Source organism: Eutrigla gurnardus (assembly GCF_963514095.1).
Source record: "Eutrigla gurnardus genome assembly, chromosome: 17".
Lineage (NCBI taxonomy): Eukaryota > Metazoa > Chordata > Actinopteri > Perciformes > Triglidae > Eutrigla > Eutrigla gurnardus.
In genome coordinates, this window is record NC_139928.1 from 11,197,466 (window position 1) to 11,213,960 (window position 16,495).

The 16,495-nt window shown below is 42.3% G+C and overlaps 1 protein-coding gene across 1 annotated transcript; it reads right to left on the bottom strand.

Moving 5' to 3' along the window:
• Positions 1-9,270: 9,270 nt before the first annotated feature.
• mrpl3 (mitochondrial ribosomal protein L3) lies at positions 9,271-16,270 on the bottom strand. Its single transcript, XM_084032170.1, has 10 exons — positions 16,050-16,270; positions 15,289-15,470; positions 15,103-15,194; positions 13,014-13,112; positions 11,994-12,093; positions 11,809-11,869; positions 11,490-11,601; positions 11,304-11,381; positions 11,116-11,193; positions 9,271-9,521 (listed from the first exon to the last, which is right to left on the bottom strand). Exons 1-10 carry the CDS (start codon positions 16,115-16,117, stop codon positions 9,372-9,374), a joined length of 1,020 nt encoding a protein of 339 aa, XP_083888296.1. The 5' UTR covers positions 16,118-16,270; the 3' UTR covers positions 9,271-9,371.
• Positions 16,271-16,495: the final 225 nt, after the last annotated feature.

Here is a 16,495-nt window from a genome sequence, read left to right on the forward strand (position 1 = left end):
TCCAGCTTGTCCCTGTGTGTTGCTATGAGCTCTACTTTCCACCCTCTCTCTCTCTCTCTGCATGTCTGCTCATGATGAAGCTATCTACGCTCCGACTGCTCCCCTGCTAATAATAACCAAATGCACGGCTGACCCTGCTTTTGTGCTACAGCAGGCTGCTCACAGATTATGCCACACAAACAATGGTTTCCGTGCCCATTCAGCACCACGGACAGCTCTGCAAAATAAATGAAGCTACCACAGGAGATTGAAATATAACTCTTTGGGGAAAAAAATAACAAAGTGTCATATTTCAAGCTTTTAACCTAAAGCCCCACTGTAACTACTGTACCTTAAAACAGAGCTAATAGCAGAGATTACATTTCCATTTCATCAAACACGATCAAATTACTCTATATGCTGGATATGCAAATAGGCAATTGTTGTCATATTAATTTATGACGTTATGTCAGTGTTGTGGTCACAGCTTGTTTACACTGCCCCCAAGTGGAACTTGTTGTAGATTTAAGATAATGTGTCCAGAGGTTTATTATCTCATAATTCATCCATGCCCGTATTTCTTTGGATATTTGTTTCATTTAATTATTTTTGCCTCTGTGATTGTTCCTACATTGTTGCATCCTTCTCTACTTACCGTATTTCCACATCAGGATGGAGTCACTATTGGCCTGGAAGTTCTCCTTCCTAAAGAGGCCAAGTTCCACTCAGAGACCAGCTCGCCCCTTCAGTATGACGTCTTCCTCTACAAGGTTGCCAACAATGGAGACTCCGCCTCTCCCAGCCAAGCCCCTCCCACTCACAGCGCCAACTCTTACTCCTCCTCTCACCCCATGCCTAAATCACCCAAAACACCCAAGTCACCCAAGGTGCCTAAGTCGCCCAAACACACCAAGGAACACCCACTCAGCAACCCTGAAACCTTGGCAGGGAGGTATTCGTCACCTTGCCGTGACCCCTCACCCGGTCGCCACCCATCACCCAGTCACAAATCTGCTGGTTGCTATTCTTCTCCCACCTGCCACCCGTCCTCCCATCACTCTCCCTCCCGGTACAAATGCATGCCCACTTCCTCCTCCACCCCGCCTGAGTTACGCAGGCCCAGAGGGTGGACGCAAGGTCCCGGCTCAGAGCGATCTGGGACTGGGAGAGAGTACCAGAGTGGACACCTTCGTCCATCCCCCTCCTCCCCTCACCTCACCCAGCCTCCTCCATCACCATCCAGGATGAAGTACAGCCCTGTCAGCACCCGATCCCTGCCACTCTGCTGACCTGACCTCCACATAGCCTGTCATCACACGCACAAACATCCATCATAATCTAATCTACCCAGCCATGTCCATCATTGCTCTAACTTTTTTATTAGTGACTTATAGATTATCCATCCATCCATCATCCATATCCGCACCCAGCATCCTCATGTTTATACCCAGAGGAGGAGCTTGTCACCTGGTCTCGGTCCATGAAACCCCCCCAAAAAAACAGAACCGGGATAACTCTGCATACAGCACACTCTCTCAAACTCTGGCATGGACGCACCAAAATACACACAAACAACACAGTGCTGCAAACAAACATTCACAATTTCATGTAAATAACCTCTCAAAGCTCAGGTTACTGGTCACAAAAGCACAAAATGAACCACTACACGTGAATACACTCTGGCAATATGGTGCCAACATCAGCGACTGCCAAGGATATTGTTCATCAATAGAGGTTAACCACACTAACCTTAGAATGATCAATGGTTTATAAAAATGTTTTGCTATTCAGTTTGTATGATTATTTCATGTTTTCATAGGCTTTTTTGGTATGTTTTTCATGTTTCTAATCCTCAATAAATAAATAATACAACAAAGCGTGCAGTTTTGTGTCCCAAATATGGAGAGCGGTAAGAAAGAAAACAAAAAGACTAAAAGAGACCGCAGTGGTAAGAGAAGTGTTGCCAGGCTGAATGCTAAAGAGATATGAGGGACTCTGCCTCCCCCTAGTGGCGACAGCAAACACTCCGGGTTTAAAATAATCAGCGGAACAATAATTTAAAAAGTAGTAAATCACAGAAATCTCGAGCTAAGTATGGCGCCCATTTTCACGGCCATTATGAAGTACAGTGTGTTTACCGTGTAGCCCAGGTGTGCATGTCCCTGCAGTTTGATCAACGCTGCTACTAATGCTAATAAAATGCAGGCTAAACCCTGAAGAATAGCGGCTACTGTGGCCACACGTGACATTTACCGACAATGCTAGAGATGCTGAAACATAATGCAACCGTAACACACGCCGAGAGAAGTTTAAAAAGCCACGTACCTGTAGTTTGCTGACATTCGCTAACGCTAGCCACCGCAAGCTAATAGCTACTGTTCATTCACCGAGTTAGCCGAGAAGCAAAGTCTAGTGAGCTAACGTTAGCAGAGGCATGTAAGAGTGAGAAAACACACACCAGCGTCCAAACCGACCAAAATTACATCAGCAGGTGCATTTTTAAGTTGTAATTAATTACTGGTAAATCGCAGCTGACTAGGTAATTGGCTATCTAGCCTGCAAGCTAACGTTAGCAGTCCACTTTTCCCAGGTGAACTTGCAGGTATTTATTGTATTTTTTTTTTAAATTATAATAATAATACATAATCATTGGCTAATTTTGTATGGAAATATAGAACAATTAAAAGTAACACAGACCAATATAACTGCAAATAACCTTTTTTTAAATTTTGGTTTAAATTGAATTATAGGGTGAAAAAAAGGCCCAGTGTAATTATGCAACAGACTTATTATTTACAAAAAACCCAGGAGGTTAAAACAGCAAGTGCTGTTTACACTCTGGGGGCGATGTCACGAAACCAAACACATAAAACAGGCTACAGGTTTTTAAAGGAGAACATGATTAATAGAGTAGACAGTAATGTTGCAGCAGAAACACAATAAAACACATTCACCATCTGATACTGACTCAACAAGACGGAATTTATTCAGTGAGGATTCGTGGGTTCAAACGCATATTCTGCAGAGTATGTTATTCCCTTTGAAACCCTTTATAGTTTCTGCTGCACCTTTTCCTTGTGTTGTTACTGCATTATTTATAATATGAGGGGCAGTGCTTATATCCTCTTTGGTGTTCAAGACGTGAATGTGCTCACCTCTTGCAGCAGACACTTTTGTTTCTCTAGACCATTCAAATTAAACATCTAAGGCCTGTTTCCTACGTGACCTGCTCCACAGTGGTTAACAGCTGCATTTTACCCGGACAGCTTTTGTTCTCTGACTATTTTCCGGATGAAAAGCACTGAAAAAGGGGTATGAAAGGAGTAATTGACAGGTTTTTGAAGTGGAGTCCATATCCCTCTGAAGAGCTTCCCTGTTTCACTTGCAAGGTTGCTGTGTCCTCAATATGTCCTCAGTTGTCCATTTTTTTTAGCCGCTGAATAATTGAGAAATGCCTTGTAAAAATATTTAAAGAGGACATGGAAGAGATCAGTCGTCTGAATAAAGTTCCATTTTGGAGTCATATTGAAACTATACAACCTGTTTTGGTGCATGACATAATATAACACTTTATTTAGCTGCACTTGAATAAATTACACACATCTGTGTGTCTACAGATCAACTGGCCACCATTTAAATCAAAGTATAGTCATGTATACGAGATTACACAATAGCAACATCCCAAATGAAGTGAAATAAATATTACAACATGTATGTAAATGTGCAGAGATTCACAATCCTAATATTGTGAATAACACCGTCATCCTTTTGTGACCGACTGAACTGAGACATTCGTTAGATGTTTACAGTCCTACTCGGTTAAATCAGATTACTAAGCAGACGTGCAAAGAACATCACTTCTCAGCCAGAAAGAGAAAAAAAGATTAGTACCACGTTATAACTATTGTAGCTATTTTTCACATTCTAATAAGATGATTTCACTTATTCAATTCAATTAAATTCAAATCCCTGTACTCGTCCCCGAGGGGCAATTTAAACGGGGGGCATGACAGCTGAGCAGAGACACAATAAACAAACACAAGCATCAAACGACACACACACACTGCAACATTCAACATGAATAATAATTTATAAAGTGCTTCAATTTATAAATTACATTTAGATGTTGTGATCCAAAATCTTAGAATGACAATAAATCAACAATACACAATACAATAAACACTTATAGGCTACTATGTGTCTTGTTAGGCTACTAACTCTTGAAATGTCACCTTGCAAATGTCACCTTGTGTGTGTGTGTGTGTGTGTGTGTGTGTGTGTGTGTGTGTGTGTGTGTGTGTGTGTGTGTGTGTGTGTGTAACGCCTGTATAGACCACTGGGCGGCAGCGTTGCCCCGCAGTCCTTCCTGCACTTCTACTGTAAATACTTTGAAACCGCTGATCTGCACCTACTTTTGCATTCAGGATGTGTCGGTTGATGGAAACGTGTGCTGATTCAACATGATGCTGTGATAACTTATATTGTTATCATGTAGATATCTGGCTGGTGGTGATGATCCCAGGCTTGTTGAAGGCTTTGCAGGAAATGAGGGTGTGTGTACGTGTGTGTGTGTGAGTGTGCATGTGTGTGTGTGTGTGTGTGTGTGTATGTGTGTGTGGGCAGGATGAATATGGGATTGATGAGATGATATGTCTGCACTATATGTGTAGAATGTGTGTTTGTGTGAGCCTCTTCAAGGAGGCCTATACTTATACACGTTTTTGTTGCTGACCCAAAACAGATGTAATTTCTCTCTCTCTCTCTCTCTCACACACACACACACACACACACACACACACACAAACACGCACACTTAGAATAGCCTCCCGACAAAAGAACATACTTTGTTTTCATTCAAAGCTGTTCATTAATTTTCAAATCCATCTGTGCTTCATCTCTTTCTACTCAGCAGCGAAGAAAAGGTGGTGAGAAACAGCATTTACTCTATTTGTATGCATACTTTTTTTTTTTTTTTTTTTTTACAAGTTTTAATGTTTTTTTAATGCCCTTAATGTATTTAAGGTAATTTTAACAGCCCCCCCCTCTCTCTCTCTTTCTCTGGTTGCTTTAGAGTCTGCTCCTCTCTGTGAGTCAGACTATATGACTTTCTATTCACCAGGGATAAATGTCATCACTTTGTGAGCATGCATGTGTGTGCAAAGGCAAACCCATAGGGTCATTTCACTCAAATCCCATTTACACACACCGGCATAGCCCTGCAAATAGTTTTGGATTAATTAGTCTGGATTTCTTCAAATGCCATTTTCCCCTCCAATGGTTTTGATTTTTCATCTCCCTTGCGTTGGAAGTCTGGGCAGCACATATCCCTAAATGCATATACCTGATACCTCTATTTGTTGTGTATGTAATTCAGGTGAAGTCTGGTTCTATATATGTTATAGTACATCTACTACACTATACTACATATAGTCATCAAATCCCACAAAGAGACCAAAACCATCAACAACAAATTGTGTTGTGAATTCAAAGCCTGATATAGAATTACCCCTTCGTCCCATAGATCTTCATTTTCTGTCCAAAAACATAAATGAGCATGACGCGTTCCTTGATATGATGAATGTGGGGGCTGTAGTTTATTTTGAGTCGATGCCACACGCAGCACCATGCTGCCGTAAATACTCACTAATACACCAAATGTGTATTAATCCACAGCTGAAAATAGTCCCCAACAAATGCAATACCTCCTTACGGCTCCTCTCAGTCAACTCTTGCTTCTTCTCCTCTCCCTCCTTCCCCTCCTTCCCCTCCTTCCCCTCCTTCCTCTCCTCCTTTTTGCTGCTGTCATTTAGTTTTCCACCTGCGGTAACATCCCCCCCCCCCCCCCCCCCCTCCTCCCTTGGCTTCCATATTGATTTACTCGATATCCCGTGGTCACATTCTTGTGGTGAAGGTTTCCGGCTGAAAACCAATGACATTTACCTCCCAGTTACCACACGGCTCATTTAAACCCCGCCAAACAGGGCACCAGCTTTTACAGTTCGTGCTGCTGCTGTGAAAGTTAAAGGGGGATTGCAGACAATTCGAACACGTAATGGTGTAATGATGTCTTTGCTATATCTGGATTGTTTTTCTCAAACTATGAACATCCCCTTTCCAGAACTTTACTTCCTGCCCTGGTCCTTGTTACCATGGAGATGTTTCAGATCCAAGGTGAGATTTTAATTGAGGGGAGAGAGCAGAGACAATCAAATGTAATGCTTTTTTGTAAGGTCAAATAAGTCGAGGCAAGCACACCCACTCAGGCACGCAAAATATATCTGAGGGCCGGATGGGAACACCCGTAGAGAGGAAAGGAGGGACCCAAAGGCTGCACCCTGCTTTCACCCAGTGGTGCTGGAAGGAAGGAACCCAAATGTACCCAAGTGGGTGGGAGGCATCACACAAATGCCGCACACACACACACACACAAAGACGCACACTCAAGAGACGCAGGTGTGCACAATTGGGAGGCGTTTTCACAGCAGGACCACAGGCAGGCAGGCTTAGAGGGACGCGCAGTGATACACGGCATGTGAAATTACAACGCACACAAAAAAAAGCCTCTTATTGGATTGGATTATAATAAAGTACATTCATTCAATTATCTGCTTCTGCATTGAGCTGTGGAAAGTTGAAGAAGAGTTGACGATGCAGCTTTTCGTGTCATGATATGAACAACACATTACGCAATACGCGATGCAGCGGCAGAGCTCCAGTTGGAACAATTAATTCACAAGTGGCTCCATTATAAACTTCAAATGTCACTCAGAAGCCTCTATTTACAGACCGTGATTGTATTTGGTCCAACAAAAATAACTTAATGTTCTCTTTCTGGTGAAGAGATTAATTCATTTTTTATTCCTCGTGTTAATTGACTTGAGAGCTTATACAAACACGTTAAAACACCATTGAATTACTGACGCCGAAGTCAGTGTGAAATTGCATTAACATTCTCTCATTTCCCTCTTCTCCCCTGTTTAGTGACTCGCCTCCGTCACCACAGATTTACGACTGGCTCTCTGACTGAGGGAGTTAATGTGTTCGAGAGCCAGCTGTCCCTCAAATAACACACTCAATAATTCATATTGCACAAACACACACATGCTGATCTCTGTGTGTGTGTGTGTGTGTGTGTGTGTGTGTGTGTGTGTGTGTGTGTGTGTGTGTGTTGAGATGCAGTTCATTTCAACACTTTTTGTGTAAACTCGGCAAAGGAAGTAGCAACATAAGTGCTGACCAGTCTTGGACCCAGATTTGTTGCTTGCTAAGGAGGCAATAAAACAATGTGCCTGTGTGTGTTTGTGTGTGTGGGTGGGGGGGAGACAGAGAGAGAGAGAGAGAGAGAGAGAGAGCGAGAGAGAGAGAAAGAGAGATAGTCACAGCAGGTGTGTGTGTGGAAAGCCATAGGGAGGGAGGGAGGCTGTGTGTGTGTGTGTGTGTGTGTGTGTGTGTGTGTGTGTGTGTGTGTGTGTGTGTGTGTGTGTGTGTGTGTGTGTGTGTGTGTGTGTCCTACTAATGGAAATCAGATCTCTTATGTGTTGAGCCAGCAGAAGTAGAGAAGTAGATCCATCATGTCAGACCGGGGTCAAAATCGCAGCGCGACCTTCATCCACACACTCCCGTGTAATTTCCCCCAAACGCTTACATTTGGCCCAAACCTGCCCAGCTCTTTAATTAACAAATGTAAATTAATTCAGGGTTCAGATATCAGACAGTTTGATAGACACGAACAGCTTCAAACATGATGTCCATTTCTTATAAATGATGGTCCCGTTTAGAGTTAAATAGACAATAAAGCAGGGTAGGCTTTATAGGTTGGGCTACCACCGTTGTGTCACTATCAGCTCCAAATGCAATTAGCAACACTTAGCTGTAGAGTTGAACTTGAAGTATGGAAGCTAACTTTGTTAACAGCTTCACACAAGACGCCAGATCCAGCCAGATGCAGAAGATGTCAATTTTGGCTCTGGAATATTTTGATAGGCACCTTCTTAATCAGGTATATAAACACTGTATTATTTTTATTATTATTATTATTATTGTTCCAGACTCTCAAATGTTTTTTCCTCTTCAAGTCAAAGTCGAATCCCAACAAAGTCAAGTCCAAGTCATTTCTAAAGCCAGCACACACACACACACACACACACACACACACACACACACACACACGCACACCAGAAGAGAGTTCATCATCTTCCCTCTCCAATCTGCTGCTTTAACAGGCGGTGAACCGCCAGCCTGCCTCACCCTCCCTCCCCTCTCTCCCCTCTCGTCCACCCCCACAAGAGCCTGATGATGTGCAGGCTCCACAGAGCAGGACTTTCAAACGGTTTCATTACCATTTCAAAGAACCTGCTGTTGCCTTATGATCCTACGAGCTGTGGTATGTTATATGGAGCGGGATGTTGTTTGCCACAAACTAAACGTCTAAACGTCCACCTTACCTCTATGTATCTACATGATGACCGACTACCGCATGTTAAACATGGCTGATTCTTCTGGTTGAGTTGTTTCAATTAGGGATAAGGCATTAATGCAGTGTGTGTGTGTCCATTTGGTGTAGTTGTTTCAAAGAAAAGCTGTGGTGTTTGCTGCTGTCAATTACATGACGCAGTCCAACACATTTGGAAGAAAATAGATTATTTATTGCCCAAAAAAAAAAGGCGAGTCAGTGCAGGAGGGAATTCGTCAGCCCACCAGCTTGAGGCTCTCTCATTTTTAATACTGCTGAACACAAACACGCAGACTTTAGCACCCAGCGGTTCCTGCTGCAACATTTATGTCCTCATTTATCCTGTTATGCACAAATGTCAACTTTTGTCATGCAGCCTCCATCCCTGTCTCTCATTTTCTTCCCCTTTAGTTGCCCTCCACACCTTCGCCGACCTCCTCTCCCACCCTTCCCCGAGTCTTGTCCTTTGTATTTGTTCCATAACTTCCAGTCCATTCATCCCTCCACCCCCACCCACACAGACCATTCCCCTTCCGTCTGTATTCCTCTCACTCTTTCACACTGCTTTTGTGCAACTCATTGTATTCACCTCACCCCATCTCCTTCCTCCCCTTATCCTGCATCCTGCATAGATATTGCACATTTCTCCACCACATGCCTCTCTTGTTTCATCCTTTTCCCCCCTCCCCTCTCTGCTTGGGGATCCTCTAGTGACATCATCACTCCTACAGTTACCATGGTTTCGGGGGAAAGGGAACGTAATAAATGTTAGAATCAAACAGCAGGGTCTGTGTTGTTGCATCGCACACACACACAACAAAACTAGAGGGCTCAAGACATTCAAAGCAATTACTCTTTATTACAGGATCCAGACCGTTTGTGGGTTAAGATGAAAACATGGTGTGTGTGTGTGTGTGTGTGTGTGTGTGTGTGTGTGGGGTCAGGTCAAAGTTAATGATGGGTCTGTGTGAATGAACAAGTCGTCGTCGTACAGGTCTTCATCCAGGTCACCTTCCTCTTCTGTGAAATAGGTAGGGAAAGGAGGGCTGAGCAGGCTGGAGCTCCTGGTTGGCAGAACAGTATCTCTCACCTGGAACACACACACACACACACACACACACACACTTTTTGTAATAGCTGCGAGGACACTCTTGTCTCAATTAGTAATGTAACAATTAAGTGACAAAATATTTTTTTTCAACTGTTATCGTTAGTCAAGCACAAATGTTTGCATTGTCAAGCTTCTCAAATGCGAGGATGTATTGCTTTTCTGTGTTTTATTTAATCCTAAACAGACACACCCTCTTTTGGGTTTTGGAAAAAAAAACAGGCACTTTGGAAATGTCACCTTGAGGTATGGTGTTCCAGGCATTTGTCACTATTTTCTAACATTTTGAAATCTAATCAGCAGTTATCAACCATTTTATGTCATTCTCCCCTTCATAAGCAGAAATCAAACCAATCAGTTTGATGCCATTCATGGTTGGCAACAGCTATTCAGTGTATTTATATTGAGCAATCACCTCTCTAAGACGTTTTTATTGCCATTCCTGTGTTGAATTGTGTTTCATGTTTCAAATGAAACACAAGGAATTCACAGGGGACAGCGCATGATTGTAATCCAGCGCACTTTCATCTTGGTGACTTAACTGTAACTGATTTACTGTTCATAAAAAACTCAAGATGCTGCTTCACATTAAGAGCATTCAACTGGCAAAACAAAGGATGACTTTAATTATGAAACAGCCAGACATGGAATTTTTTGCAACATTTTTTAAAAAACAGTTATTTTTTGTCAGTGGATCATTTTTAAATTTTGCGAGGCGATAAGAGAAGAAGAAGGTGGAGCAACAGTGAGTGTGCAGGTCACAGGCTAACTTTACTGCACCATTCTGCTGTGTGCAGCATGAAATCAAACCGCAGTTGACTCTTAATTAAAAACGATCCAAGCTGCACTGTAAACAGAAACACCAGCTGGTCTTCTGTTGTATTTCTGACAAAGTGGCTGCTGGTTTTCTGTAAATCACTCTTGCTGTTATCTCGGCAACCGCAGGCGTCGAAAAATCAACAGAGGATGTAAATCTTTTTTTTAAGATTAATTTTGGGGCTTTTTTGCCTTCAATGAATAGGATAGAGGGCTGCACGGTGGTGTAGTGGGTAGCACTCTCGCCTCACAGCAAGAGGGTCCCGGGTTCGATTCCCGTGTCAGGTTGATAGGTTGATATTATTAACCAGGTTGTGTGCCCTTTACATTTAGCAGATGCTTTTGTCCAAAGCAACTTACAATAAGTACATTTGTCAAAAGAAGGAAACAAAGAAACCACAACGTATCATTGCCGATAAAGTAAGAGCTAAAAATAGAACAAATGTTAGTGTTTAGGGTCCTATAAGTGGATCCAGGCATGTGTGTGCGTATGAAACAGCTGAGCTGGCTGAAATACAATGCACATTTGTATTCATTATTGCTCGTCCTGTGCTCGGTTGTCCTATGTTGCGCACACGCACACGCACGCGCACGCATGCACGCACGCGATCCAGCACAGTGTCAATAATGAAGATGGATCATACTGTCTTGCAGTTGTGACGGTGTTTTATAGGTGTAAGGTCACTTGACTGTCAGAACACTAAGCATGCTGGGAATGACCTTCCACTTCACAAGTGTGTCTGTATATGATTATGATTACCTTCAACACACAGTTCCTGTGGCCGGGGACCGAGCCGTTAACATACAGCATGTTATACTTGGTATTGACCCTCCATATCTGGAAGAGAAAGGCGGCGGATGAGAGTATTGAACTGAAACTGCAGTCAAGGACAAAAAAGAGAAGTTCAAACCAATACTGTGTGCATGTGTCCTTGTGAGGGCGTGTACCTTCAGTCCATAAGCTGTGACAAAGATGTTTCCCATCATGCCGGGCATCTTTTTCCCTTTGAAAACTTTGGCTGGATCCTAGACGCAGATGATAAAAGACACGCACACTCACATGACTCACTGTTCATGCCTGGCATGGATTAGCGTCTTAGAGTCTGTGTGTGTGTGTGTGTGTGTGTGTCTTACCCCTCCCGGTCCAGAAGCTCCTGGTCTGCGATGAGTTTTGGTTTGGCCGTGGGTGGCTGGCTGACCTTTGAACCCCCATCGCTTCATTACGCCTTGAAAACCCTTACCAATGCTACACACAAACATCAAAATTCATGCTCATATTTTTTACATCCAAATATGACTTTTTTGCCTCAGAGGTTAATTGTATAAAAAGCGAGGTTTGGACTTTTATGTAAAGTGAAAAATGCGACGCTGGAGCTGAAACAGTGCAAGAGTAAGGATAGGAAGCCAAGAGGAAGTGCCAGTGAGCAGGGAAAGCTGGCAGATTGAAACTTACGATTTGGCTGTGATGTCCACATACTGGCCTGGACGGAAATGTGCTGCATACAGAGGAGTACCTGAGCACACAACAAACAATATTATACTACAAAATTTGGACAAAACGGCTCCCTCTAAATTTGATTTTATGGTGACATGTAAATGTGTATTTATTTAATTATAAGCTACTGCACATGTGCATACCTGGCTTGATGAGGGCGTTGTCTGAGATTTTGAAGGTGGTGACTTTCTGTTTCGGAGGCACCCCTGCATTCCTAAACATCTCCATGTTCTCTTCAGACCTCTGTCAGTCAGAAAGATAAATCATTGTGAGGATGGAGAGAATGAAATAAAGTGGAAACAAGCAGCAGTTGGACTTTGGCATATTAAAATTAACCGTGGGCCTGTTAATGACTGTACAGCAGCCAAGCACACACGCACACACACATACTTGGCAGTGAGCATCTCTGACATTTGCTTTCACTCAGCTCGCTCTCATCTCAGCCCCTCCAGTCACTCTTTACTCTCTCTCCCTTTCAACAGAGTGAAAACCAGCCTGCCAAAGCTTCTCACTGACTGAAAACTGATGTGGCTGTGTGAGAGGGATTCTAAACAACTTCACATTTGACACAGGCCCATCTATCTATCAAGACACAATGAATAAATTACACCTTGATTTATTCATCCTTGTTCATCCGTCTTTTCTTTATCTTGAAAGACAGAATGCTTCTGTCGAACAAACAAAAATAACATGTTTTTTTTTTAACTTTCTACTCTTTTTGAGAAGGAAGTATTGGTTCAGAGAGTAAACGGAGGGGGGGGGGACGACGACGACGATCCCATGGAGAGGAGGTGCTATTCACAGACGGGTCCGAGAGAGAGCGGATCAATTCGTAGCGCTCGGTGTTGATTCTGTGGCGCTGCGCCACACATTGGTCTATGCATGGGAAGCACCGATTTACTTATCGGTTCATCATTGCGAGCAACACCTTCCCATACTCTTTTTTTACATTGTCATTTCATACTGTGCCATTATAAAAAATATTGATTACAGCCAGTAAAAGAAAATGGAGCCTGAAAAACTGGATCAAAATGAGAACTAAAATAATTTACTCTCCAGGCATTTTCTAAAAAAGATCAAATATGTCAACGCATCCAGTTTGACAGCAGAGATAAAAACCTTACACATGTATTTTTTTTATGATATAAATAGCTAGTTCTTACTTGGAATGGAGATACTGTTTTCCCTCCTACTAAGAGGGCGGCGGTGCGTCCATCATATTCTTCCTTGGACAGATGCTTTAATACATGGCAGTCTTGTACCTGGAAAAAAGAAGAGGCTGGATTAACAATAGTCCTATTCTGATTGAAGTTCACTGTGCCACTTGTTTGCTCCTGACCCCCCAAAAAACAAATACGCAATTAGATTAAAGTTCCTGTAAAACATTTTAAATATGCCGTCCTCCGCTAACTCGCAGATCCTGACTATCACTACGCTTTGGCCAAATACAATAACAAGATGACATCACAGGCATTTAACAATATGTGATATATTCTATGTAAATCAGAAGACGAAGACGGTCAAAAATGTCAAATGTCTGTTTAGGGCAACCAAAAAATATGCACTTATTCACTGCATTATGATGTACTTTAAGCTTTGCTCCACATTGAACATGTAGCACAATGCGACAGCGTTGGGACTGCTGTCACCTTGAGAAAGTAAATTTAAATGCTCTACTTTTCATCTAGCTCAGACTGTTCCTGTATCAGCTGAAAGGAAACAAATGACTACATGTGAAAAAAAGTGAATCAGCTTCTGTATGTCCTTGAACCTGATATTGAGTGGAGATGATGACAACATTTTTAAAGTCTGAGTAATAACACTGACATTTTACTGAAATTGGAATAAGAGTTTGTTATGCCGCCCACTACAGTATGTTATTATCAATAAAGAGGACAGTGAGCACACACGGCCACAGTCTGCAATCAATTCCCTTCACTGACGGATCAGTCGATGCTATAAAACGTGATCTGAAGGAACATCAAATAACTCCTCTTTGCACCTTTTATGAACAAAGCCTACACGTGAGATTTCAAGGTGTTCAATATTTGCTAGTGTTGCCCCACACTCCACAGAACGATCCAATATATTTGACTGCTTTTCTGACCTGCTGGTCATTTCATTATGGATGACAACACACATCATTATTCTGAGTGTGTATTCCAGAAAGCAGGCTCAACCAACTCTGAACCTAACCCTGAACTCTGAGTCAACCAACTCTGAGATGGGCAACGCTGAGTTTTCGGCGGTTCTGAATTAGTTCATCTCTGAGTATGTAAACTACACCACTACTACCACCCTACAAAAGCCATCATCAATGGAGCTCCGATTCACGATTCACCATGGCAACCTGGAGAGAGTTATTAGATATTACTGAGTGTTTATGTAGAAAATGACCTCATCCTTAGAAAGTGGACCAATGTTACTGCATCAGAGATAGTTGGCGTGGCAGACATTTACGGCCCGACTTAATGCGTATAACCGAATGAAACAGTAGATTGATCTAAAGGTGATAAAGCTTTATTTTCAGGTGTGGTGTAATGGTTAGCAACGCTGCCTACGGTGCTGGCGACAGAGGTTCAAGTCCCCTGGTTCACGAAGTAGCGAAATTAACAAATCATTTTCATATAGGTGTAATCCCACAGGCACAAAAAGAAAGTGGCTGCAGCTGAAAATTAAGCATAGGAATATTACACAAATACATAGACTAAGGCATATGATTTTAATCATATTTCACATATTAAATAGTAAATATAAGCGGCTATTTCAACACAGAAATGAGAATATATACTCTGAGAATATTGTCTAGATATGTGATCGGTAGGAAAAGCGGTAATTTTCTACTAAGTAATCAAAATCCTCTCCCGACGTAAAGCTGCTAGAATCACTTTTATTTCCATGTCGATTATCGACGAGGAAAGGACGGCAAAGTTTTCAGATTCCGGAAAAAAGGCGGAGACACGTAGGAGAAACTCAGGGTTTATTGAAGCAAACCTGCCAGCGAGCAGGTTAGTCTCACAGACTCAGTTACTATGGTAAGTGACCGAAAGGTTGAGTTCACTCTCTTTCTGGAACAGAAAACTCAAGAGTATCCCTCTTCTCAGGGTTAACAAACTCAGAGTTTCAGGAAAACCTGCTTTCTGATACACACACCAGAAGAAAATCTAGAGCTGTTTTGATGTTAAGGTACAACAGAACAGGGAACAGGGAACAGGCAACAGGCGTGTGTGTGTGTGTGTGTCTGCGTTTTACCTGTAACATGGTGACTACATGTCTCTCTCCTGTTTTAGTCCAAATAGGAGCCATCCCCAGCTTCACGGCTACTAACCCAACTCTACGACTACCTGGGGAGAGGAACAGAGGAAAAGACACCTGAGGTGTGAGCGAACAGTAAGGGGAGTCACGATGTACACGGCTCTCACTAATCATGACGCCTACCCTCTGTCCACTCGTGACGCTGCCAGGGCTCATCTTTTAGTGGGTTGAGCTTAGCAGCTATTTGGCTCCTGTATTCCTGTGCCATGCTCTTCCTCATGTACTCCTGGTTGTCCTGTGTGAGGTGTTCATCAAACCACGTTGTGGTCTTTACTGTCCTAATACAACCCACCAAAAGAGCAGGACTGCAAAAAAAAAACAAGTGCAGTTATTTACCAGGAAGTCCATTACCTCGATCCAGAGCTAGATTCAATTCAGATAGCTGTTGTCTTACCGAAGTCAAACGTGCAGTTTAAAATTATATATATCAAACAAACATTTAAGGGGCACATGTTCACATTTGAAAAGCAAAAAAAATCTAATTGACCAATAACTGATCAGCATTCCAGGGATTAGTTATGTATTCACTGTTTAACATACGCTGAAAGATGCCTTACTGCTTCTGAACTCATACTAACTTAGTTCGCTCAGTTCAGTCCTTTTTGTCCTTTATTAGCATGAGTGTAACAGACAATAATGTCAGAGCACAAACCGTTAGTCGCAATTGAAATGGTAACATAGGCTAGTTATAAGAGACAATTAAGCTAGCTTTGGCGTTACATGAGAAAATGATACCATTGGATCATGTGTTATCACATAAAAGGCTCGGATAAAGACAACGCGAACAGTACAGAATTAAACTGACAAAACTATACCGTTACCAAGCGACATACAGAAGTGAACTTCTATCACATTAGCACAACTAGCCAGTTAGCATTAGCCACCTTTCAGCCGCTGCTCGGAGAGGGATGAGTGGAGTTCCCCGCAGAAGTCGACAGCTCCACGCCGCCATTGCGCTCTTTAATATATGCACTTACATATAAGTATTATAATAATAAAAAAATACACAGGGCTAGAGGGGCGTAACGTTTCATAACATATCCACAACCATGCCTTCGTTATCGTCCTGTTGTAAATGTCACCCTGGCTAGTTCCGGTACGTGACAGATATATATCCGGTACGTGACAGAAATAGTTCCGCTGCACGGTCATGGACAAAAGTTCCACGCAACACATTTTTCTTAACTTGCTAACCTGATATCCACAACGCAATTACATAAGTATATTTATATAAAACGTAATGCTATTAACGGTTGATAAAAAATAACCCAAGTGAAACCCAAATAAATGTTGAATTTCCGCGTTCAAATCTTGACCTTGAAATTTCACC